General features: G+C 44.5%; 1 protein-coding gene across 1 annotated transcript in view; it reads right to left on the reverse strand.

Annotated features, from left to right (window-relative positions):
- LOC128684811 (EF-hand domain-containing family member C2-like) overlaps nucleotides 1-27,513 on the reverse strand; it is a 130,662-nt gene that overhangs the window by 92,360 nt on the left and 10,789 nt on the right. Inside the window, exon 2 of the mRNA XM_070079975.1 lies at nucleotides 26,517-26,597. Coding sequence (XP_069936076.1) covers nucleotides 26,517-26,555 — 39 coding nt within the window. The 5' untranslated portion in view covers nucleotides 26,556-26,597. The remainder of the gene's footprint in view (nucleotides 1-26,516; nucleotides 26,598-27,513) is intronic.

The raw sequence follows: 27,513 nt of genomic DNA on the forward strand, positions 1-27,513 counted from the left end.
AACACCATAAGTGTCCGGGGCCCAAGTCTGTTCAACAGCCTCCCATCAAGCATTAGGGGAATTGCCAATAAACCCCTGGCTGCCTTCAAGAGAAAGCTGGACAGATACCTAAAGTCAGTGTCGGATCAGCCGGGCTGTGGCTCGTACGTTGGACTGCATGCGGCCAGCAGTAACAGCCTAGTTGATCAGGCCCTGATCCATCGGGAGGCCTGGTCATGGACCGGGCCGCGGGGGCGTTGATCTCCGGAATAACCTCCAGGTAACCAGGAGAGAGAGAGAGAGAGAGAGAGAGAGAGAGAGAGAGAGAGAGAGAGAGAGAGAGAGAGAGAGAGAGAGAGAGAGAGAGAGAGAGAGAGAGAGAGAGAAAGAGAGAGAGAGAGAGAGAGAGAGAGAGAGAGAGAGAGAGAGAGAGAGAGAGAGAGAGAGAGAGAGAGAATGTGTCGTACGTACGTACAATAAATGGTTCAGAGAACCGACAAGCTGATAAATTAGACACATGTGCAGCGCTTAGGTATCTCTATGGAGGATAATTTTATTAAGGTGAAGGAGTCGTAGGCACAAATCCACATGTGGAAGTAGGTCAAGCCTGTATGTTAGTCAAGTGAAGAATTGCCTATATCAAGATCCCAAGATGATCCTCAATAAACGTACCCAAGTGTTGCACATGTGTCTAATTGATCAAGGTACGTAGGTACTCGCCGAAAAATTGATCAAGGTATGTAGGTACTCGCCGAATAATTGATCAAGGTACGTAGGTACTCGCCAAATAATTGATCAAGGTACGTAGGTACTCGCCGAATAATGCTTGCAAGGATCTTGTAGCTCTTGACCTCTCCTCTAGAACAGGCTTAACCCACTTAGTGTTGCACTATGGCATGTTCAAGGCTTGCTGCCTGAGTCAGTAGCCTGGCACTCACAGGCACGCATCCCTTTGCTGCCTGAACCAACCTTATGGCACTCACACAGTCCTTGCTGCCTGAACCAACCTCATGGCACTCACAGGCACGCGACCCTTGCTACCTGAACCAGCCTCATGACACTCCTCCCTTGCTGCCTGAACCAACCTCTTGGCACTCCCAGACATGCATCTCTGGCCTAAGCAGCGGCATCTCTGCCTTGCTGACAATGAACGTAAAAAATACAGGAATAGCAAATCTAAAACCAAGATGAAAGTCACAATACTGAAGCAAGAACAATTTACAACTCAATACCGTGGCTACAATAGTTACTAACACACACACTTAAAGAACGTAATTAATCTATGTTTTGGTCTGTCCTGAACCAAAATGAGACCTGTATCTGTCTTCCACCTGATTTATATCACTCTGGGGAAACAAAGGTTCGAGTGTCCCAATAGGTCTGACCAACCTGCCTCAGGCTGGTGACTGAGGACAACTAGTCTCCCAGCGTATATAAATACACGTAATAAAATATTTTTGACATTTCTTCAGGGACTGACCTTTAGAAACATTTGAGAAACCTTAACCCATTAAGTGGCAGACCGAAAGTTGTAAAATAGTCTAACTCTGTATTTTTCTTTTATCCGAAGGTAGTCGAGCTAGTCAGAGAGTAAGAGAGTTCAAGATACTGAAGACTGTCTTAAGACAGACAATTCAAGATAGTTTAAGACAAATAATTCAAGTTAGTCAAGATAGTTCGGGATTGTCCTAATATAGCCAAGACAGTTCACAACATGACCACAACATCCTTCAGTACAGACACTACATTCCTACCTCCAGAACTACAACATGCACACCCATCCTTCAGTGTAAGCACCGTACTGTACTTATCACCATCAGAACTACACAATCCCCATTCATTCTTCAGAGTGCAGGCGCTCTACTGTATTTCCCACCTTCAGAACCACATCATCACAAAGTATAGGCACTGTACTATACTAGGTAGAAGGAAACATGTGCAATCAATGCAACATTTTTATTGTGGTTCCTCTCCAGGAACTTTATCAAGCCGTTACAAACAATACAGGAACACTGAGGGTTCACAAACATTATCTCTCAGTTTACAACAGGACTCGAACCTGCACATTATGCATCAAAGTACACAGTACTTTCTCCAGATGCGTGATATATATATATATATATATATATATATATATATATATATATATATATATATATATATATATATATATATATATATAATGTATGTACGTGTGTGTGTGTACATTGTGTGTTTGTTGTGCCGAATAAGTACAACTTGCGATTATGGCTTAAATAGCAACGCTCGTCTTGCCGAATAAGGCAAGCGAAAATTTGTGTATGCAATAATATCGCAAAAATCATCCTGAACTTAACGAAAAACAAATATTTCAATGTGTTTGTTTATTATTAAATTATTGTAATCCTATCTAAAATATACTTAGTTGGATTAGGCTAAATTAAATTGAGCTTGTTATAACAAGGTTAGGTAAGTTTTCTAAAGTTCTTTTGGTACAAAATTATTAATTTTTACATTAACATAAATTAAAAAAAATATATCTTTAAACGCATAAGAGAAAATTTTAGAAAGGACTTAATTTTAAACGAGTTCTTGCTAATTGACCAATTTTACCTATTCGGCACGACATATATAATTATTACTTGTGATTACGTGTATGGGTCTCTCACACTTAGTGTGGTAAATGTACACTAGAACATCATAAGTGTCCGGGGACCAAGACTGTTCAACAGCCTCCCACAAGCCATAAGGGGAATTACCAACTGCCCCTGGATGCCTTCAAGGGGGAGCGGAACAGATACCTAAAGTCGGTGCCGGATCAGCTGGGCTGTGGTTTATACGTTGAACTGCGTGCGGCCAGTAGTAATAGCTTAGTTGATCAGGCCGTGACCCACCGGGAGGCCTGGCCGTGGACCAGGCCGCGGGGACGTTAATCCCCGGAATACCCTCCAAGTAGACTTCCCCATGGAGAATATATACAAATATATACATAAACACACACATACATGTATATGTATGTACATATAAAATGTACATACATACACATGTAAATATCTCGATCACATATATACAAAATAATCATATAACATTTGTGAGAGGTTTTCAGGCCAAGGTTGGTGTGGTGGTGATGGTAGTGATTATGGAAGAGAATAAGTTGATTCAGGTATTGTATAATAGAATTACCTAGAATATCATACATTGCAGCATATATGTAGAGAACCTGAGATAACCCAGAACAGTCAGTGTGGTGGAATGATCGATGATGGTGGTAGCAGTGGTGGTGGTGGAATGATCGATGATGGTGGTTGTGGTGGAATGATCGATGATGGTGGTTGGTGGTGGTGGTGGAATGATCGATGATGGTGGTTGGTGGTGGTGGTGGAATGATCGATGATGGTGGTGGTGGTGGAATGATCGATGATGGTGGTAGCAGTGGTGGTGGAATGATCGATGATGGTGGTTGGTGGTGGTGGTGGAATGATCGATGATGGTGGTTGGTGGTGGTGGTGGAATGATCGATGATTGTGGTTGGTGGTGGAATGATCGATGATGGTGGTTGGTGGTGGTGGTGGAATGATCGATGATGGTGGTTGGTGGTGGTGGTAGTAGTAGTAGTAGTAGTAGTAGTAGTAGTAGTAGTAGTAGTAGTAGTAGTAGTAGTAGTAGTAGTAGTAGTAGTAGTGATGATGGCAGTGGCGGCGGTGTTAGTGGTGGTGATGGTAGTGATAGTGGTGGTGACAGTGGTAGCGTTGGTGACAGTGGAAGTGATGGTAGAGTAACTCAAGTACATATGTACTGACAATTTACGAGGAAGCGATAAATCCGTAGGGGTCACAGCATGCCTGAGCAATGACCAGTAATTAGGTTTGATCCAAGGGGAAAGCTCCAATTTTCCTTGGATGTAGAGCCCTTTCCCCAGCATGGTCTTTAGCAAGTCTTAACAGTAATTAAGAAATGAGCCAGCGATGGGACCCTTTAATGGGACTGTTGATCCAAGGAATTGGACTGATCTTCCCCTTCCTTGGATCGTGTATTTCTTAATAGAACTTTATTGGCCGCTATTTTATTATATACATTACTATGTTCCTGGGGAAGCGATAAACCGTATGGGGTCATACAACCTTTGGCAAATGGGAGGTAATGAGGAGGTTTGACGCGAGGGAATGGAGGGTAGATCCAGTTGCTTGAAGAGAACCTGTTTGACTAACAAGTTCGTCTTGCGTCAACAAGTCACTATGTGTCATCCTGCGTCACCATGTCACCCTGCGTCACCACGTGTATTCCCGCGTAATTACGTGTCATCCCGCGTCACCGCGTGTCATCCCGCGTCGCCGCGTGTCATCCCGCGTCGCCACGTGTCATCCCGCGTCACCACGTGTCATGTGCAATGAGTTGTGATACATATGTTGCGTCAAGTCATGCGTCTTCCTGTTACTCTACATCAACATGCGTCATCACAGTAAACTGGAGTTTCCCCTTCAAACTTAATTCTTATAATATTCAAACAGAAGCGCTAAACCCGTAGGGGTGACATCCTTCAAACATGAGTGATAGGAGGCAATTTTGTACCGCTCAGCCGCTCCCTTTTGTTGGTGGCAGTGCTGAAGCGAGGCAGTGTGGGGTGAGGCAGGGAAGACGTGCGGGGCAGTGTGGGAGGAGGCAGGGAAGATGTGCGGGGCAGTGTGGGAGGAGGCAGGGAAGACGTGCGGGGCAGTGTGGGAGGAGGCAGGGAAGACGTGCGGGGCAGTGTGGGGTGAGGCAGGGAAGACGTGTGGGGTGAGGCAGGGAAGACGTGTGGGGTGAGGCAGGGAAGACGTGTGGGGTGAGGCAGGGAAGACGTGTGGGGTGAGGCAGGGAAGACGTGTGGGGTGAGGCAGGGAAGACGTGTGGGGCGAGGCAGGGAAGACGTGTGGGGTGAGGCAGGGAAGACGTGTGGGGTGAGGCAGGGAAGACGTGTGGGGTGAGGCAGGGAAGACGTGTGGGGCAGTGTGGGAGGAGGCAGGGAAGACGTGCGGGGCAGTGTGGGAGGAGACAGGGAAGACGTGCGGGGCAGTGTGGGAGGAGGCAGGGAAGACGTGTGGGGCAATGTGGGGAGAGGCAGGGAAGACGTGTGGGGCAGTGTGGGGTGAGGGAGGGAAGACGTGCGGGGCAGTGAGAGGCACAGCAGGTAGCGTGAATCAAGGCAGTGAGAGGCATGGCACGAAGCTGGGAAAGTGAAGAGGTTTTCAACGAAACTAGTTCGGAATTAGACGTGGAGACAGACTATCAGTGAGTAAACCAGATAACACTAAACATAAGACAACACCAGTGCTGACATGGTAATGACGTGCAAAGTACCGAGGAAGTAATAGGGCAGACAGATTGTACTAGAGGCGGGAATCAGGAACACAAGGGCACAACCAGAAATTAAAAAAAAAAAACCCGATTTACTGGAATGCAAAGAAATATCTTTTCAGTCTCAGTAATCAGGAAGTGGAACGATTTGGACAGCCAGGTGAACACAGGATCAATACACAGTTATAAGAATAGGTATGACAGCTCACGCAACAAGAGCAAACCCCATATCAGCGGTCAGCGGGACCAGGAGCCGCCCAGACTCTACCACTGCAAATAAATACAGGCGAGAACAGGGCAGGGTAGCGTGCGGCGCGGCAGACGGGACGGGGCAGCTGAGATAAGGCGAGAAAATGAAGCTGGGCAGACTGAGGCGAGGAAATGAAGCAGAGTAGACCGAAGCGAGGCAGTGAAGCAGAGTAGACCGAAGCGAGGCAGTGAAGCAGGGTAGACTGAGGCGAGGAAATGAAGCTGGGCAGACTGAGGCGAGGATATGAATCAGGGCAGACTGAGGCGAGGCAGTGAAACAGGGCAGACTGAGGCGAGGCAGCAAAGCAGGGCAGATTGAGGCGAGGCAGTGAAGCAGGGCAGACTAAGGTGAGGCAGAGCAGGACAGACTGAGGCGAGGCAGAGAAGCAGGGCAGACTGAGGCGAGGCAGCGAAGCAGGGCAGACTGAGGCGAGGCAGCGAAGCAGGGCAGACTGAGGCGAGGCAGCGAAGCAGGGCAGACTGAGAGGCAGCGAAGCAGGGCAGACTGAGGAGAGGAAGCGAAGCGGGGTAGACTGAGGAGAGGCAGCGAAGCAGGGCAGACTGAGGAGAGGAAGCGAAGCAGGGCAGACTGAGGAGAGGAAGCGAAGCAGGGCAGACTGAGGAGAGGAAGCGAAGCAGGGCAGACTGAGGAGAGGAAGCGAAGCAGGGCAGACTGAGGAGAGGAAGCGAAGCAGGGCAGACTGAGGAGAGGAAGCGAAGCGGGGTAGACCGAGGCAAGGAAGCGAAGCAGGGCAGACTGAGGCGAGGAAACGAAGCAGGGTAGACCGAGGCAAGGAAGCGAAGCAGGGCAGACTGAGGTGAGGCAGTGAAGCAGGGCAGACTGAGGTGAGGCAGTGAAGCAGGGCAGGCAGAGGTGAAGCAGGGCAGGCAGAGGTGAAGCAGGGCAGACTGAGGCGAGGCAGTGAAGCAGGGCAGACTGAAGCGAGGCAGTGAAGCAGGGCAGACTGAAGCGAGGCAGTGAAGCAGGGCAGACTGAAGCGAGGCAGTGAAGCAGGGTAGACCGAGGCGAGGCAGTGAAGCAGGGCATCCTGAGGAGCGGCAGACAGCGGGGAAGTGCACAGAGGCAGGGCAGACTGAGCAGCGGCAGATAGCGGGGAAGTGCACAGAGGTAGGGCAGACTGAGCAGCGGCAGATAGCGGGGAAGTGCACCGAGGCAGGGTAGACTGAGCAGCGGCAGATAGCGGGAAAGTGCACCGAAGCAGGGCAGACTGAGCAGCGGCAGATAGCGGGGAAGTGCACCGAGGCAGGGCAGACTGAGGAGCGGCAGATAGCGGGGAAGTGCACCGAAGCAGGGCAGACTGAGGAGCGGCAGATAGCGGGGAAGTGCACCGAGGCAGGGCAGACTGAGCAGCGGCAGATAGCGGGGAAGTGCACCGAGGCAGGGCAAACTTCGTGTTCTGGCTGTGTCGTAATTACTGAAAGAAAATACTGAAACAAAATAACATCAGTAAAGTGAATCTAAACAAACTTGACTAAAAAAAAAACTATCACGATATATAAAATTATGAGCCAGAGAGAGTCAAGCACGTGCACCCCACCTCGTCGTATGTACACAACTGAGGAGGAAGCAGCAGCAGAGTCTGCAGAGGACCGTCCGCCTGGTCCGGTGACTCCGGACCTGCCTGAGGTATCCACTGCACGTGCGCATGCGCCAACATGGCGAGGCTACGCGCAGGGCCATCTAAGGTGACGTAGCAGGATTACGAAATATATTTGAAAATATGGACGCGAGGCGGGGTGGACTGTGGGGTAGTGCTACCTGAAGTCTACCTGGAGGGCATTCCGGGGATCAGCGCCCCCGCGGCCCGGTCCACGACCAGGCCTCCCGGTGGATCAGGGCCTGATCAATCAGGCTGTCACTGCTCGCCCCACGTAGTCCAACGTACGAACCACAGCCCAGCAGGCAGGACGGTATAGGTAGGGCAGATAGTGAGGCAGTTTGAGCTAGGGCAACGTGAGGCAGGTCAGTATGAAGCAGGGCAGAGTGACGCAGGTCAGTATGAAGCAGGGCAGAGTGACGCAGGACTGTGTTGCGTGGAGGGTACCCACAGGACATATGTAGGACAGAGTGAGGCAGGCCAGTATGAGGGAGGGGAGTGAGGCAGGACAGTATGGAACAGAGTGAAGCAGGACAGTATGGAACAGAGTGAAGCAGGACAGTATGGAACAGAGTGAAGCAGGACAGTATGGAACAGAGTGAAGCAGGACAGTATGGAACAGAGTGAAGCAGGACAGTATGGAACAGAGTGAAGCAGGACAGTATGGAACAGAGTGAAGCAGGACAGTATGGAACAGAGTGAAGCAGGACAGTATGGAACAGAGTGAAGCAGGACAGTATGGAACAGAGTGAAGCAGGACAGTATGGAACAGAGTGAAGCAGGACATATGTAGGACAGTGAGGCAGGACAGTATGTAGGACAGAGTGAGGTAGGACAGTATGTAGGACAGAGTGAGGTAGGGCAGTATGTAGGACAGAGGTAGGGCAGTATGTAGGACAGAGTGAGGTAGGGCAGTATGTAGGACAGAGTGAGGTAGGGCAGTATGTAGGACAGAGTGAGGTAGGACAGTATGTAGGACAGAGGTAGGACAGAGTGAGGCAGGCAATATGTAGGACAGTGAGGCAGGACAGTATATAAGACAGAGTGAGGTAGGATAGTATGTAGGGCAGAGTGAGGGAGGGCAGTATGTAGGACAGTGAGGCAGGACAGTATGTAGGACAGTGAGGCAGCGCAGTATGTAGGACAGAGTGAAGTAGGACAGTGAGCCATGGCAATATGTAGGGCAGAGTGAGGCAGGGAAGTATGTAGGACAGAATGAGGCAGGACATTATGTACCTGGAGGTTATTCCGGGGATCAACGCCCCCGCGGCCCAGTCCATGACGAGGCCTCCCGATGGATCAGGGCCTGATTAACTAGGCTGTTACTGCTGGCCGCATTCAGTCCAACGTACGAGCCACAGCCCGGCTGATCCGGCACTGACTTCAGGTATCTGTCCAGCTCTCTCTTGAAGGCAGCCAGGGGTTTATTGATAATTCCCCGAATGCTTGATGGGAGGCTGTTGAACAGTCTTGGGCCCCGGACACTTATGGTGATTTCCCTTAGTGTACCAATGGCGCCCCTACTTTTAATTGGGGGCATTTTGCATCGCCTGCCCAGTCTTTTACTTTCGTAGGGAGTGATTTCTGTGTGCAGATTTGGGACCATTCCTTCCAGGATTTTCCAAGTGTAGATTATGATATATCTCTCCCTCCTGCGTTCCAACGAGTACAAGTCAAGTGCTTCCAAGCGTTCCCAGTATTTAAGGTGCTTGACAGAACTTATACGTGCAGTAAAGGATCTCTGTACACTCTCTAGATCTGCGATTTCACCTGCTTTGAATGGAGATGTTAATGTACAGTAGTATTCCAGCCTACAGAGAACAAGTGATTTGAAAAGGATCATCATTGGCTTGGCATCTCTCGTTTGGAACGTTCTCATTATCCATCCTATCATTTTCTTTGCACGTGCGATCGTGGCACTGTTGTGATCCTTGAAAGTGAGATCCTCAGACATTACTACTCCCAGGTCCCTCACATTATTTTTCCGCTCTATTGTATGACCAGATTCTGTAGTATACTCTGTTCTAGTTATTATCTCCTCCAGTTTTCCATAACGGAGTAGTTGGAATTTGTCCTCATTGAACATCATATTGTTTACCGTTGCCCACTGGAAAACTTTGCTTATATCTTCTTGGAGGTTAACCGCGTCCTCAGCAGATGACAGCCTCATGCAGATCCTAGTATCATCCGCAAAGGATGATACGGTGCTGTGATGTATATCTCTGTCTATGTCTGATATGAGGATGAGGAATAAGGTGGGGGCGAGTACTGTGCCTTGTGGAACAGAGCTCTTCACTATGGCAGCCTCCGATTTAATTCTGTTGACCACTACTCTTTGCGTTAGAGCAGAGTGAGGCATGGCAATATGTAGGGCAAAGTGAGGGAGGGCAGTATGTAGGACAGTGAGGCAGGGCAGTATGTAGGTTAGAGTGAAACAAGACAGTATGAGGGACAGTGTGACTGACCTGGGAGTGATAATGTCTGAGGATCTCACTTTCAAGGATCACAACAGTGCCACGATCACAACTGCAAAGAAAATGATAGGATGGATAATGAGAACATTCAAAACAAGAGATGCCATGCCAACGATGATCCTTTTCAACTCGCTTCTCTCTAGGCTGGAATATTGCTGTACATTAACATCTCCGTTGAAGGCAGGTGAAATTACAAATCTAGAGAGAGTGTACAGAGAACCTTGATTGCACATATAAGTTCTATCAATACCTCAACTACGGGAACGCGTGGGAGCACTTGACTTGTCCTCACTGGAACGCAGGTGAGAGAGATGTATCATAACCTATACTTGGAAAATCCTAGAAGGAATGGTCCCGAATCTGCACACAGAAATCACTCCCTACGAAAGTAAAAAACTGGGTAGGCGATGCAAAATACCCCCAATGAAAAGTAGGAGCGCCACTGGTACACTAAGGGAAAACACCACAAGTGTTCGGGGCCCAAGACTGTTCAACAGCCTCCCACCATGCATAAGAGGAATTACCAATGGGCCCCTGGCTGCCTTCAAGAGGGAGCTGGATCAAGGGTCGGTGCCGGATCAGCCGGGCTGTGGTTCGTACGTTGGACTACGTGCGGCCAGCAGTGACAGCCTGGTTGATCAGGCCCCGATCCACCGGGAGGCCTGGTCGTGGACCGGGCCGCAGGGGCGTTGATTCCCGGAATACCCTCCAAGTAGGTAGGTAAGTAGGTAGAGGGAGAGCAGTGAGACAGAACAGGATGCAGGGCAGTGAGGCAGGGCAGTATGTAGGGCAGAGTAAGGGAGGACAGTATGCAAGGAAGAGTGAAGCAAGGTGTAGGGTAGGGCAGAATGAGGCAGGGATGTGTAGGGTAGGGCAGAGTAAGGCAAGGTGGTGTAGGGTAGGGCTGAGTGAGGCAAGGTGGTGTAGGGTAGGGCTGAGTGAGGCAGGGCAGTGTAAGGTAAGGCAGAGTAAGGCAGGGCGATGTAGGGTAGGGCAGAGTAAGGCAGGGCGGTGTAGGGTAGGGTAGGGCAGAGCAGTGAGGTAGGGGGGTGTAGGGTAGGGCAGAGTGAGGCAGGGCAGTGAGGTTGGGGGGTGTAGGGTAGGGCAGAGTGAGGCTGGGCAGTGAGGCAGGGGGATATAGGGCAAGTGCGGCCATGGTGTAATAGCACACAAAATGCGTGCTATTACAGGGATAACCGGCAAAGTAGGCAGATGGATCTTCAACTTTTTAACCAATCGCACACAAAGAGTAGTGGAGTAGTAGAGTTAAATCAGATGCTGCCATAGTGAAGAGCTCTGTCCCACAAGGCACAGTATTCGCACCTATCCTGTTCCTTATTCTCATATCAGATATAGTCAGAGATGGAAACATAAACACATATGCAGTTTAATGTGATCCTTTAGTGACAACGTTTCGCACACACAGTGGGCTTTTTCAAGTCACAAACAGATCTGTTTGTGACTTGAAAAAGCCCACTGTGTGGGCGAAACGTTGTCAATAAATGATCACATTAAACTGCATATGTGTTTATGTTTCCATTGTGTCGGTATTTTATACCATTTATTTTCATAGACAGATGTAAACCACAGCACTGTATCATCTTTTGCAGACGATACTAGGATCTACATGGGAGTGTCATTCAGTGAGGACACGGCAAAGCTCCAAGAAGATATAAACCACGTTTTCCAGTGGGCAACAGAGAACAATATGATGTTCAATGAAGACAAATTCCAACTACTCCGTCATGAAAAACTGGAGGAAATAATAACTAGGACTGAGTATACTACAAACTCCAATCACACAATAGAGCGGAAAAGTAATGTGAAGGACCTGGGTGTGGTAATGTCCGAAGACCTCACCTTCAAGGACCACAACAATGCCACCATCACATTTGCTAGGAAACTGATAGGATGGATACTGAGAACATTCAAGACAAGAGATGCTAAGCCAATGATCCTTTTTAAATCAATTATTCTCTCTAGGCTGGAATACTGCTGTACATTAACATCCCCATTCAAGGCAGGTGAAACTGCAGAACTAGAGATTGTACAGAGAACCTTTACTGCATGTATAAGTTCCATCAAGCACCTTAAGAGCGCCTGGAAGCACTTGACTTGTACTCACTAGAGGGCAGGCGAGAGAGCTATCATAATCTACACCTGGAAAATTCTGGAGGGACTGGTCCCTAATATGCACACAGCAATCACTCCATATGAAAGCAAAAGACTTGGCAGGCGATACAACATACCCTCAGTGAAAAGTAGGGGCGTTACTGGTACACTTAGAGAAAACGCAATAAGTATCCGGGGCCCAAGACTGTTCAACAGCCTCCCACCAGCAATAAGGGACATTACGGGAAGACCCCTGGTTGTCTTCGAGAGGGAGCTAGACAGATACCTAAAGACGGTGCCAGATCAGCCGGGCTGTGGTTCGTACGCTGGATTGCGTGCGGCCAGCAGTAACAGCCTCGTTGATCAGGCCCTGATCCACCGGGAGGCCTGGTCGTGGACCGGGCCGCGGGGGCGTTGATCCCCGGAATGCCCTCCAGGTAGCCTCCAGGTAGGTAAGGCAGAGTGAGACAGGACGGTGTAGGGTAGGGCAGAGTGAGGCAGGGCAGTATAGGGTAGGACAGTGAGGCAGGGCGGTGTAGGGTAGGGCAGTGTGTGACAGGGCAGGGAGAACGTCCTTGCCCACAAACAGTCAACGTTCAGCTGACTGCGCTGTAAACCCAGGCGGACAATAATTAGCAAGTTTAATTAAGTACAGGTACACTTAAGTACAATTATACAAATTTAGGTGATTACAATTATCATACGCAATAACATGTGCAAATTACCTTGGACAACCCCCCAAAAAAGTCAGTAACTTATTTTCATTGAGGTCCCTGGATACACAACATTACTTACTCTCTTAACACCTCGGTAGTAAGTGTATCTTAGCAAGTACACTTATCATAAATAGTGTAAATTAACTACGGTCATTACTGCACTTCTCTGTCGCTTCTGGTATCGTTAATTATAATTAACTCACTTAAATACCCTTTTACCATTATATCCAAGGACATAATTGTCGAGAAATGAGTGCAGTAAAAACGTACAAATTGGTGTTAGGAGCCTTCAAACCCCCCAATAGTCTCTATACCCAACCAAAACACGGATGCCCCTACCATTCCTCACACCTACTCAACCATCGATTGCCCTGTAGCACTCGCAAAGTCACCCACTTACCTAACACAGCCACCCAATCCCAAACTGCAACCACACAGCCACCCACTCCCCAGATACACCCACCTACTTCCCTACCATCCAGAGCCACCCACTGCCCTAACACCCACAGCCACCCATTCACCTGACTCCCGCATAGCCACCCACTCCCCTAACATATACCCACACCACCCATTCCCCAAACACGCACACAGCAACCACTCAAGATTTTGTTCAGATTTTTAATCCCGGAGGGTTAGCCACCCAGGATAACCCAAAAAAGTCATTGCGCCATCGAAGACTTTTATTTCCACTGGGGTGTCTTTCAATCTTGTTCCCAAGATGCGACCCACACCAGCCGACTAACAACCAAGGTGTACGTACTTCCTTGCTAGGTGAACGGGGACAGCAGGTGTAAGGAATCACGCCCAATATTTCCACCCGGCCGGGGACTGAACCTGAAGTCAGAGCCGGATCAGCCGGGCTGTACTTCGTACGTTGGACTGCGTGCGGCCAGCAGTAACAGCATGGATGATCAGGCCCTGATCCACCGGGAGGCCTGGTCTTGGACCAGGCCGCGGGGGCGTTGATCCCGGGAATAACCTCCAGGGCAACATGGGTTCAGGGCAGGTCGCTCCTGCCTCTCACAACTACTGGATCACTATGACATGGCCTTGGATGCACTGGAAGAAAGTCAGAATGCAGATGTAATATACACAGACTTTGCAAAAGCATTTGACAAATGCGATCATGGCGTAATAGCCCATAAAATACGTGCTAAAGGAATAACTGGGAAAGTGGGGAGATGGATCTTCAACTTCCTAACAAATCGAACACAAAGAGTAGTGGTCAAAAGAGTTAAATCGGAGGCTGCCAAAGTGAAGAGCTCTGTTCCACAAGGCACAGTACTCGCCCCCATCTTATTCCTTATCCTCATATCAGACATAGACAGAGATATACACCACAGCACCGTATCATCCTTTGCGGATGATACTAGGATCTGCATGAGGTTGTCATCTGCTGAGGACGCGGTTAACCTCCAAGAAGATATAAACAAAGTTTTCCAGTGGGCAACGGTAAACAATATGATGTTCAATGAGGACAAATTCCAACTACTCCGTTATGGAAAACTGGAGGAGATAATAACTAGAACAGAGTATACTACTGACTCCGGCCATACAATAGAGCGGAAAAATAATGTAAGGGACCTGGGAGTAGTAATGTCTGAGGATCTCACTTTCAAGGATCACAACGTGCCACGATCGCACGTGCAAAGAAAATGATAGGATGGATAATGAGAACTTTCAAAACGAGAGATGCCAAGCCCATGATGATCCTTTTCAAATCACTTGTTCTCTCTAGGCTGGAATACTGCTGTACATTAACATCTCCATTCAAAGCAGGTCAAATCGCAGATCTAGAGAGTGTACAGAGATCCTTTACTGCATGTATAAGTTCTGTCAAGCACCTTAACTACTGGGAACGCTTGGAAGCACTTGACTTGTACTCGTTGGAACGCAGGAGGGAGAGATATATCATAATCTACACTTGGAAAATCTTGGAAGGAATGGTCCCAAATCTGCACACAGAAATCACTCCCTACGAAAGTAAAAGACTGGGCAGGCGATGCAAAATGCCCCCAATAAAAAGTAGGGGCGCCATTGGTACACTAAGGGAAAACACCATAAGTGTCCAGGGCCCAAAACTGTTCAACAGCCTCCCATCAAGCATTAGGGGAATTGCCAATAAGCCCCTGCCTGCCTTCAAGAGAGAGCTGGACAGATACCTAAAGTCAGTGCCGGATCAGCGGGGCTGTGGCTCGTACGTTGGACTGCGTGCGGCCAGCAGTAACAGCCTAGTTGATCAGGCCCTGATCCATCGGGAGGCCTGGTCATGGACCGGGCTGCGGGGGCGTTGATCCCCGGAATAACCTCCAGGTAACCTCCAGGTAGACTCCAGGTAGGTAGGCCCCGTGGCCTGGTGGCTAAAGCTCTCGCTTCACACGACGAGGGTCTGGTTTCGATTCCCAGCGAGGGTAGAAACGTTGGGCGTGTATCTTTACACCGGTTGTCTATGTTCCCCATCAGTAAAATGGGTACTTGGCAGTTAGTTGACTGGTGTGGGTCGCATCCTGGGACAAAACTGACCTAATTTGCCTAAAATATTCTTCATAACAAGCGGCTTTCTATATAGTAGTATGTCATTGATGTGAGCTAGACCTGTATACCTTGTACATGTACTTGTAGAAATAAAGATTTATTATATATATATTAAGTGTGTGAGGCGAGAGCGTTACCGACCGGGCCACGGCGCACCAACACAGTTACCCATTCCCCAACATCCCCAAGCTACCCACTCCCCCAAACAAATTAGAGATGATAAAGCTCACTACAACACCAAAGCTTCCCCTAAGACACAAGGACGTTGGAAGTCTAACAGTAAAAAAAAATGTTGACACTATTTTATAAATAAAATGAGCACCTGAACACTTCAGTAACACCAACCTTTGTAAGAAAAAGATACACGTGTTTTGAATTTTTAAAGCCAATTAGAAGGACCCCAATGGAAATAAATCACTGACTTTTTTTTTTAGTTATCCTAGGTAATTTACACTATGTATGATAATTGTACTTATGCGTACCTGTGTCTAAATAAACTTACAAACTATTCCAAAATCCTATATATCAGAGGTATACAATGCTGACACGATGATGAAATAGACCTTGTGCACGTGTGTCTAATTCATCATTACAAAATCTTGAAATGGTTTACATAAAGGTAAGCTGGGAGCACCTATAGATGCCAGTAACTGCGTGAACCTTCCCTAGTTATAACAAAGCAACGTAAGAAATTTGAAGATGATCGGACGAGGCATTCTCAAGTCAAAAACAAAAAACTTTGGAGAAAGGGAAGAAAATAATTTATACTCACACCACGACACTCGCCAAAAGAGGTGTGATCAATGAGTTTCTCGTAAGAGCTGTGTGTAGCTCCGGTCCTGAATTCCTGCAAAACACATAGCTAAGCCTAAGCTCAACTCTGTCAACATTGTCATTACCAAGAAAGTCATATTCTTCATTATACCCGGAGAAGCGGCCAACAACTGCGTAAATGCCATGGTAACGTCTTCCATAAGAAACCTCCTCCAGAAAGATCCTTATGATACACCCAACAGTGAAGCAGGTGTGTACATTAGACCATGCAGAGGTTGCAACATTATTGACGCAAGATAAACTGAGAGGAACCTTTCCACAAGTGTTCAAGAACACAAATATGCATGTAACCAAAATGACGCCAACAATGGAAATAAGTCACTGACTTCTTTTTGAGTTATCCTAGGTAATCTACACATATGATGCCATGTAAGACTATTTGTGTAACTGTGCCTGAATAAACTTACTAACGCTTGTGTTGTGCACGGGTCTAATGCAGAAATAATCTACAGATAATCTAACAGGGATACTCGGCACTGCATTGAAGCATTCTTAATTGCTGCTTCCAACACCATAGAACAGAGTTGGCCAATATATTTTTTTTCACAACTAGATATATGATACCGCTCCTAGCTATTTCTCGGCTTCCACGTGACACGGCAGTTAGATGATCTTTACTTGGTCATCACCTAAGGCTTGCATTCTGCATTATCTCTACGTTATAGAAATGGTTATAACTATGACCATAATAAACCATACCCCCGGCCGGGATTGAACCCGCGGTCATAGACCATAATTTTTAAAGGGGTGGACCGGTAAGCCAGCGGAGGGTCTCGGTCAGATGACCAAAAGCTCCAGCTGCGGGTTGCGGGTCATCACCCGACTAAGACCCGCGTCAGGAAACGCTTGTCTATTTCCTGACGAACCTTACCTAACGTAACCTAACCTAACGCGTTTTCTCATTCTCTTGTATCATTTGGAGTGGCCAATGTCCCAGGACCAAAATGCATCCAATTAAGACACCCTGAGTATAGTCCGCTGTGTCCACGCATCCATATTGTCAGTATCGTTCTAAAACTTAAGATAACCTAAAAGAAAATTTGACTTTTGTTTGATCTTATAGACATTAATACTACCCGACACTATTAAAGAAAGATCTTTATTTTTCACCTGACTGGTAATATAAATTAAATGGAGGGAACATTTGGGACTCGGGAACTGCCACCACCGAACACGCATAATACAATTACACAAGTCTGACCTCAGTTACCGCAGATTATCGTTTTCTCTGACGCATAGTTTATAAGTTTAGTTTTCCTTGATATTACTGATTATGTGGGTAACTCTTCCATCCCAGCCTCCATGTCTCTACTCCCACCCACATCCTCCCTCCCATTTTATTTATTTATTTATTTAGTAATTTAAGCATACAAACAGAGGTACAAAAAATACAGGTAAGAGCAGCATGCCAAAGCCACTTACATGCATAGCATTACGGGCTGGCTTAAAATTAACTTAAGATTAACTAAGCAATGATGAAATCAGTGATAAAACATTATTGTAAACAGATAACTATAAAGCACAAATGAGTATTACAAAGACAGGTCATATGGTTGCTTGCATTGCTGTACATTCAGTCGAATGGAGTATTCAGTTAGGTAGTGTATTTAAAAAAATAATAAAGTTAGATTGGGTCCTAGGTTCAACATTTTTGTGATATAATTGTGAGTAACATATAGGATATACAATTTATAAGGTTCAGTTATTCAGTATTTATTTGGTTTTGAGTGAGTAAGTGATCTTTGAGAAGAGACTTGAATTTATAAACAGGTAGTGTTTCTTTTATATTTACAGGTAATGAATTCCAGATTTTAGGGCCTTTTATGTGCATTGAGTTTTTGCATAGCGTGAGATGGACACGAGGAACATCAAAGAGTGATCTGTGCCTTGTGTTATGGTCATGTGTTCTGTTGAAGTTGGTAAGGAGATGTTTGAGGGGAGGGTTAATATCAGAGTTAAGTGTTCTATGTATGTAATAGGTGCAATAATAAGTATGGATGTTTTGTATGGTGAGTAGGTCGAGTGTTTTGAATATTGGTGGAGTGTGTTGCCTGTAGTGAGAATTTGTTATCATTCTAACTGCAGCCTTTTGTTGGGTAATTAGTGGTCTGAGATGGTTAATTGTTGTTGAGCCCCATGCACAAATTCCATAGGTGAGATAGGGGTAAATAAGAGAGTGATAAAGGGCCAGGAGGGCTGACTGTGGAACATAGTACCGTATCTTCGATAGCATGCCTACAGTCTTGGAGATTTTCTTAGAAATTTGTTGTATATGTGAATGAAATTTGAGTCTATTATCGAGGTGGATTCCTAGGAAATTTCCCTCTGTTAGCTTTGTGATAGGTGATCCGTTCCGTTTATTCTTATGTTAAGAGGTACATCTGTAGATCTGTTACCAAACTGAATGAAGTAGGTTTTGTCAATGTTTAGTGTAAGTTTGTTAGTCCTCATCCAGGTAGATATTTTCTGTAATTCGGTGTTTACAGTATTGGCTAGCGTGACTGGGCTCGGGTGAGAGAAGACGTATGTAGTGTCATCTGCAAAAAGTGTGGGTTTGAGTAATTGCGAAGCATTTGGTAGGTCATTTATGTATAGGAGAAAGAGAAGAGGGCCAAGGACACTTCCCTGTGGGACACCAACTGTAATTGGTTGTGCGGAAGAGCTTGCCCCATTTGCGTACACATATTGGCTTCTGTTGCTGAGGTAAGACTTGAGGTAGTTGAGGGAGTGCCCTCTAATACCATAGTGTGACAATTTTAGGTGGAGCAAGTCATGGTCAACTGTATCAAAAGCTTTACGTAAGTCAATGAAGATCCCCAGTGGGACTTCTTTTTTCTCTATTGCAGTGTATATATGTTCTAGCATGTGTATAATAGCATCATTAGTATTTTTATTAGGCCTGAATCCAAATTAGCAGGGGTTGAGAATGTTTTGGGAGATGAGGTAGGAGTAGATTCGTTTATGAATTAATTTTTCGAAGATTTTTGAGAGAGGGTGTAAATTGGATATTGGCCTATAGTTATTCAACTCTGTTTGGTCTCCTCCTTTATGGATCGGGGTGACCCTTGCTATTTTGAGAACTGTAGGGAAGGTGGAGGATTCAATGGATTTGTTAAAGAGTGTTGCAATGATTGGTGATAGTACTTGTGACGCTTTTTTGTATATAAAGGGTGGTAAGGTATTTAAATCTCCTGCCTTGTTTTTCAGTGCGTTGATAATAAGGGAGACTTCGTATGGGTTAGTCGGAGCTAGGAACAGTGTGTTCGGGTAGTTGCCAGTGAGGTAGTCATTTGGTGGGGTATCTGAGCTTGGGATTTTATTGGCAAGGTTTTGACCTATAGTGGAGAGAAAATCATTGAGTCTGTTTGCTGTTTCTGTTGGTGGGAGTTGGGGTTCATCTGATTTTGCTAATTTTATTTCGCTATGTCGTGATATCTTTTTTGTTCCCAGAATTTCTGATAGGGTCTTCCAGGTCTTTTTTATATCACCTCGTAAGTTGGATAATCTGTTCTCATAATACAATTTTTTTGCCCTTCTTATCAGGCTGGTTAGGATTGACGAGTAACGTTTTGTTTGGTCTCTGGTTATGTGACCCATTCTGTACTGTTTTTCATATCGGTGTTTTGTATTTATGGATTTGAGAATGCTGGGTGTTAGCCAGGGACTGTTCAGTCTCTTAGCTGTCATCTGTTTAGTTTTTTTAGGGCAGTGCTTGTTATAAAGGTATTGGGTCTTTTTTAGAAAATTATTAAAACATTCGTCAATATCTGTATAGATTTCTAGCTCAGTGTGCCAATCAATGTTTGTTACTGCTGTTGTGAAGTTATTAATGGCTGCCTCATTGTGAAGTCTGAAGGTGACTTTAGTAGTGTATTGGGGTATTTTACCAAGAGTTGTTATGAGGAAAGTAGGGTAGTGGTCTGTGGTATTATCTGTAATTATGCCTGATTTTAAAGGGGATATGGTGTTGGTCCAGATGTGGTAAAGTAGGGAAACACTAGTCTCTGTAACTCTTGTAAGTTTTGTTACTGTTGGTAGCAACATGCAGTTACTCATTGTGCTTGTGAATTCAGTAACGTGTGGGTCCTGGTCTTGCAGGAGATTTATATTGAAGTCACCTGAGAGTAGTAAGTGATCTTTGTTCATGCGTGCATCAGTTATCATACTTCCTAGGTTTTGACTAAATTGGCTAATGTTTGATTGTGGAACTCTGTAGATGTTTATCACTGTGAGAGGTTTTTGTAGGTATTTGGATTTGAATTTAGCTATTATATATTCCCCATGTTCATCCCTTGTGCAAGTATTAGTGATACATTCTAGTTGGTCTGAGTAGTATATAGCAGTGCCACCCCCTTGTTGGTCTGGCCTACAGTTGTGTATGGCTGTGTAACCAGGAATGGCATAGACATCTGTAGTATCAGGCTTTAGCCAGGTTTCAGTTAGTGTAATGATGGACATATTGGCATGCAAGGAATTTAGTAATGCTAGGAGGTCATCGTAATGCTTGCTTAAAGATCTGATATTGTAGTTAAAGATAGTTATGTTGTTGTTAGCTCTGAGAAGTGCCTTTGATTGTTCTGCTGTGTAGTAGTTACAGTAACTGTTTGAATCATTTAAGTCATTAAATAAGAGGTTGGTATCAGGATCAATGCTTGTAATCATAAGATTTGTAGTGAATCTATAGTTAGAATTAAGTAAAAAATAAAGTAAATATTCTAAAGCTAAAAAAAAAAATAGCACCTGAATTATTTAACAAATGTAAAAATAATGAGCTAAGGTAGTTTTTTTAAAGCTAAAATAAAGGAGACAATATAAAAAGGACTAAAATAATTTGTGGTGAACAAATAAAGTGATGATCAAATAATGGAGCTTGGGAATATGATAGTAGGTAGTACTTTAAAGGTAATTCTTTAAAGTTAGAATTATAATATAAAATTATAATATAAAAGGGACTAATATAAGTTGTGGTGAACAATAAAGTGGTAATCAAATAACTGCACTAAGGTCTAATATAATGACTTTTGTGGAGTCTATGTTTTGAGCTAGAATGAGCTATAGTACAACTAGATTTAATCTAATAATATAACAATACAAATTAAAAATAGCACCAGTCTCTCACTAGTAATTGCAATATGGTCTAATATAATGAATTTGGTATTGACTATAGTACAACTGAGTTTAATCTAATAATATAAAAAAGGCACAAGACTCTCAATTGTAATTGCACTAAGGTGTTATATAAGTTGTTTACAAGAATAAGAGTATAACTAGATTTAAATTGACAATATAAAATATGCAAGTTAAGGTAGCAAAAGAATAAAAAAAAGTAGAAAAAAAAATATATGAGGTAGTTGGTACTCGTTAGCAAAAGATAGTTAAGGGCCTTGAACAATAATTTAATTGAAAAATACACTAATTGCACACACAATAGAGTCACTAAGATATGAAAACAATCTTAGAGAAGGAATTATAATACAAACTTATAATATAAAAATACAAATTGAAATGGTACTTGCAATTGCACTAGAGTCTGGTATAGGTTGTTGACAAGATCAGGAGTATAACTAGATTTAAATTGACAAAATATAATTCAGTCACACCTGCAGCTTCCCTTACTGACTCCACCCTTCTAGTATCGGAATTTTGATTAAAGATGGAACATACACTGATAACAAAGAAATGAATCCAATATGACTGTATTCTGCGAGCCATAACCCAGCTTCAAGACTGACAATCCAATGTATTCATGAACGAAACAAATTACTACAGGCCTCTCCATAATCTCTGATTATAACCCTAACGCCAGCTGACTTCAAAGAAGCAATTGACTACATGCCCATACACTCCGCCATAGGCTCAGACCTGTGAAACTATATTAATCAATAACTGCAAGAAACTGCCTTAAATAATTTATGTAGACAGCCTGGACACGAGTCATCCCACAGTCGTTAAACACTGATATAGCTCCTCTCCATTAAAGTGGCAATAAAACAGTTGCAAAAATTGTTGATTGATGGCGCTGACGTTCCATATTTTTGAAAGGTTCTTAAGAAGCAAGATTGCCAACTACAGAATTGCAATTGTTGCACATCCCAGGTCAGCGTGGATTCAGAACAGGTCACTCCAGCCTCTCGCAATTGATGAACTATTACACGGTCCTGGATCTAACAGAATACAAACAAAATGCAGATGTATACTGACTGAAAAAGCCTTCGACAAGTGCGACCACATCGTAACTGCGCACAAAATGCTCATAAATTGAATAACTGAAAATGTGAGTAAATTGATATTTAGCTTCCTAACAGCGAGAACCCAAAGAGGACCGATACAAGGGACGGCTACAATACTCGCTCCATTTCCCATTTGCGTATCTGACATGGACACACACAAATCATAGCACCATCCAATGAAGACAATGAGCCTTCCAGTGGACCAATGACAACACTATAATGTCCAATGAGGACAAATTTCGGTTACGGAAGGATGAAGGAAATAAAATCAAGACACACTCAAATCACTCAATCGAGCCCAAGTCAAATTTGGGATACCTGGGAGTGATAATGTTAATGTCAAAAACTTCCACGTTCGAAGAATATAAGAATATTATTACAGATGCAAGGTAAATGATAGGTTGGATAGCTAGAACTTTCAAAACGAAATGCCAAAGTGATATTGATACTCTTCAGGCTGGAATACTGCTTTATACTTATGGCCCCTTTCACAGCAGGCGAAATTGTAGAATTGGAAAATGTACATAAAACCTACACAGCTCGTATAAACTCATCTAAACATCAAAATTACTGGGAATGTTTACTGTACTCCTTGGAGCACAGGCGAGAAAAAAAATATGAAAAAAAATAAGAAAAAGCAAGAAACGTAAAAGTCGCTGGAAAATACCCCCAACGAGAAGCAGGGATGCCAAGAGTACAATGAGAGATAACAATAAGTGTAAGAGTCCAAGGCTTTTCAGCAGCATCCCATCATACAAAATGGAGGATTACCAATAGACCTCTGAATGTCTTTCAGTGGGAACTTCGTAAATTCCTCGAGTCATTTCCTAATCAGCCGCGATGTGGTTCGTATTTTGGACCGAGTGAGGCAAGCAGTAACAGACTAGTTGTTGAGGCCTTGATCCACTAGGCCTAGTCTGGGCCCAGACCGCGGGGGCGTTGAGCTCTGAAAACATTCTTCGGGTATCAACTATCAGGAACCTAATTACTGATATGTAACTGGGATAGAAGATGTTAGCAGGCTTGCCCTTCCTAATGTCCTTTCCGCTGAATGCGATACTACTGACCTGCGAGGTACTCTTATTCTCTCTCTCCTCGGAGCACGGAGACTTGATAATGGTCCAGGAAGGAGCGAAACATCGTTTTAAGTTCCTCTCCTAAGTGGACTTGCTTCGGGTGAATTATTCCAGCCACAGTATTGATTTTTATTCATTTTTGGTTCTGTTTCCAAAACCAGTCTTGGTATCCAACACCTTCCACCAACCTTCAATTTAAATTACACTGAAGCAGGTACACAGAAATGTTACTTTTAACGTGTTAAGATAAAATAACATACTGTCATACCGAATAGTAATGGAGACATTTTAAAGTATTAGATATTCTCAAATACCGAGTAGTATACATGGAGGTTTCGGGGGTGAACGCCCCCGCGGCCCGGTCTGTGACCAGGCCTCATGGTAGACCAGGGCCTGATCAACCAGACTGTTACTGTTGGCCGCACGTAAACCGACGTACGAACCACAGGCCGGCTGGTCAGGTACTGACTTTAGGTGCCTATCCAGCGCCTTCTTAAAGACAGTCAGGGATTTATTGGTAATCCCCTTTATGTATGCTGGGAGGCAGTCAGTTGAACAGTCTAGGGCCCCTGACACTTACTGTGTTTTCTTAACGTACTCGTGGCTCCCCTGCTTTTCTTATGTGGTATGTTGCACCGCCTGCCGAGAAAGTTGCTTTTGTAGGGAGTAATTTTCGTGTGCAAATTTGTTACTAATCCTTCTACAAATTTCCGAGTGTATATTATCACGCATCTCTCGCCTGCGTTCCAGAGAATACAAGTCAAGGAACGTAACCGTTCCCAGTAATTTAGGCGTTTCATCGTACGTATGTATGCCGTGAATATTCTCTCTACATTCTCTAGGTCAGCAATTTCACCTGCCTTGAAAGGCACTGTTAGTATTCAGCAATATTCCAGCCTAGAGAGAACCAGCGATTTGAAAAGAATCATGGGCTTTGCGTCCCTAGTTTTGAAGGTTCTCATTATCTATCCTATCATTTTTTCTAGATGTGACAAAGTATTGTGACCTTCGAAAGCGAGATCTTCTGACATTATCACTCCCAGGTCCTTCACATTAGTTTTCTGCTCTATTGTGTGACTGGAATTTGTTTTATACTCCGATACAGTTTAAATTTCAAGTTTTCCATATCGGAGTAATCGAAATTTCTCTTCATTAAACTTCATATTGTTTTCTGCCGCCCATTTAAAGATTTGGTTCATGTCCGCTTGACTTCGATGGAGGATACTGTCATGCAAATTGAAAGGTCATCCGCAAAGGAAGCCACGGTGCTGTGGCTTACATCTCTGTCTATGTTAGATATGATGATGAGGAACAGGATGGGGGAGCGTAAAGAAAACCTTTTTTTACCACTAGGCTCTAAAAAACCTCATAGGTGTAACGTCGAAACAAAAAGGTTTCGTTTTACTCTTGTCTTTCTGGCCATTACTGGCATCATAGGGTGGTGGGTAACCCCCTTTATCATTTGTAAGCATATTATGGAAATGATTAGTATTATTATTACAGTACCAGAAACAATAAATGAAGCAGTATAAATATCCGCAGCATCAACAACAGCAACATCAGCAGCAGCAGCAACACAAACAGCAGCAGCAGCTAGGGAAATAGCCCAACGACTAGGTACCCTGAATAGAAATACTGTCGTTCCTTCCCAAGACAAAAACTTCCTAGGACAAAAAAAAAAAAAAAAGAAACGCACTCAGTAAAAGCAAAATCAGACAAAAAAAATATATACTCGTACTTAGGTTAGTTTATGGCTGAGTTAGATTACAGTAGTACTGAATTCAGAAGCCACTTCTGGCGAAAAGTTTCCACAAATGTTTTGAATTCTGCATACGTGTCGGTATCACCATACTAATCGAGTGCTGGGTTTGGTGGCTGATGATGATGGGTCTTCCGAGTGTTTATGTTCATAGAAGGCGTTGAAGTGCGCGCCCAGGTGAATTAGTCTTTTGTGTGTGTGATTGATTAGCTGAAACAGTTTGGTACCGAGTTAACTGTTTCTGCTATGGCGTTGGGCTGTGCTGGCAGTCATGTCAGCTAGAAGGAAGACGGTAATGTCGGTGTTGAGAGAGGTTGTATACGTTGACACGCATGTAAGAACGTGTATATAGTGATGCGTCCATGGAATGTGAATAATTTGACTGCAAGGCTATGAATGAGTAAAGGAAAGATAGGGAAATCATTTTAACAAAATGGCAACATCGACATCCGGATCCGAAGAGTACTGTTGTGTAGCCACAGTGTTTGATTTGCTTATAGTCCAAAGGCAGGTGCTGATCAAGAGTAGCACGTCAGGATTCTCTGACTCAACGAATTTTACCACTGGGTATACCTGGAGTAAACCTGGAGTGTGTTCCGAGGGTCAACGCTCCCGCGGCCCGGTCCATGACCAGGCATTTCGGTGGAACAGGATCTGATCAACCAGGCTGTTACTGCTGGCCGCACGCAAACCGACGTACGAACCACAGCCCGGCTGGTCAGGAATTAATTTTAGGTGCCTGTCCAGGTACCTCAAATACAGCCAGTGATCTATTGGCCTGATTTTAAGACTACGTGGGAACTACGTAACCTTAAGACCCATGTTCGGAAGGGTTGGTGATAGTCGAGTTAGGGTCGTCTTCTAGAAAGGGAAGTGGATCCAAAAATATGGTGCCTTTAGGGGTAATCTATCTGAATATGCAGTCACGGACTAGTTTTCTAGATAAATTGTTTAGATAATCGACAAGTTGATAATTTAGACATGTGCAACACCTGGGTATCTTTATTGAGGAAACGTTTCACCACACAGTGGCTACATCAGTCCATACCATGTATCTACATTTCTGTCAGACACAGCAACATCTTGGGTTCTTCACTTGCCTAACCTTTAGGAATGACCTACTTGCCCATTTGGATTTGTCAAATGTGATACCACCTACGGCTGCTTCACCTCACCTGTCTATAATATATAAGCCGCTTTGTGCATATGCTGTATTCTCAGGTAAAAGGACACAAGTGCAACTAATGTGATATTTTGTGTCACATTATTTGCACTTGTGCACTTTTACCTAACATATTGTCGGTAATTCTACCAACATTAATACATGCTGTATTTATTTCAAGAGTGATGGACTGGTTACATCAACTCCAGGCTGAGGGACTGATTACCTCAAACTCCTTCCGTTCTTCGCCATTCTTTGTATGGACTGATGAAGCCAGTGCGTGGCGAAAAGTTTCCTCCATAAGGATACTCAAGTGTTGCACATGTGTCTAATTTATCGACTAGTTTTCTGTTTGGTGATGTGGGGAGAAGACAGTATACGGAGATGCACACACACTACATGTGTAAAGAAAAAAAAAGGATAAACAAGAAACGTACACAACAATCTGATGTACTCACGTTGGTTGAGAGCTGAAGACACTGTCCAGACCTGAGCATGGAGTCCGAGTTTCACAATAGCCAGAGTGATCCACTTGATTCCTGTAAATGATGAAAGTGAAGAGTAGCGCAAACGCAGGGACGATCGCCTGTGTCTCACAGAGTATGACAAACACTTCAGTAAGGTCAGACACTATGATAATCATATACTCCAATAAATAAATAAATAAATAAATAAATAAATAAATAAAAAAAAGGCACAATACCGTGACTGGAACAACACACAAATAACCCGCACATATGTAAAGTAAAAGAACACAAGTGCACTTGTGTCCTTTTACTTTACATATTGTCGGTAATTATACCAACTTTATTACAACCCGCACATAGAAGAGAGGAGCTTACGACGATGTTTCGGTCCGATTTGGACCGAAACGTCGTATCGCTCTGGCCACGGTATTGTGCCTTTTTTTGTTATTTAAGTAACATTATTGCATTAATGTTGGTAGAATTACCAACAATATGCAAAAGTACAAAAGGACACAAGTACAACTGATGCGAAGTTTTATTGTGGCAACGTTTCGCTCTCCAAAACTCCCGAGAGCGAAACGTTGCCATAATAAAATGTCGCATTAGTTGCACCCGTGTCCTTTTACTTAAAAAGTAGCATTATATTAATGGTACACAATGCCGGTAAATAGAAGAGTAAGACACGAGCACCAGTTGAACATGTTTACTGTCCAAGTGTTTCTCCTACATAATAAGCTTCTTCGGTCGAATATATGGGCGACTTCATACTGGAGACAGCAGCAGAAGTGAGGGGGCCGAGGGACTAATTAACTCATCTTTACCTCTCCACTGCTGTCGCTAATATTCTACTGAAGAAACCCATTGCGTAGGCGATACCAACAATAAAGATACCCAACCATTACATATGAGTCTTACTCATCCACTTGCCGATGATGGGTCATTCCATGTAAGTGGACCAGGGGTCCCCACCTGACCATCTCCAATTTCG

Source organism: Cherax quadricarinatus, unplaced genomic scaffold (genome assembly GCF_038502225.1).
Source record: "Cherax quadricarinatus isolate ZL_2023a unplaced genomic scaffold, ASM3850222v1 Contig65, whole genome shotgun sequence".
Taxonomy (NCBI): Eukaryota; Metazoa; Arthropoda; class Malacostraca; order Decapoda; family Parastacidae; genus Cherax; species Cherax quadricarinatus.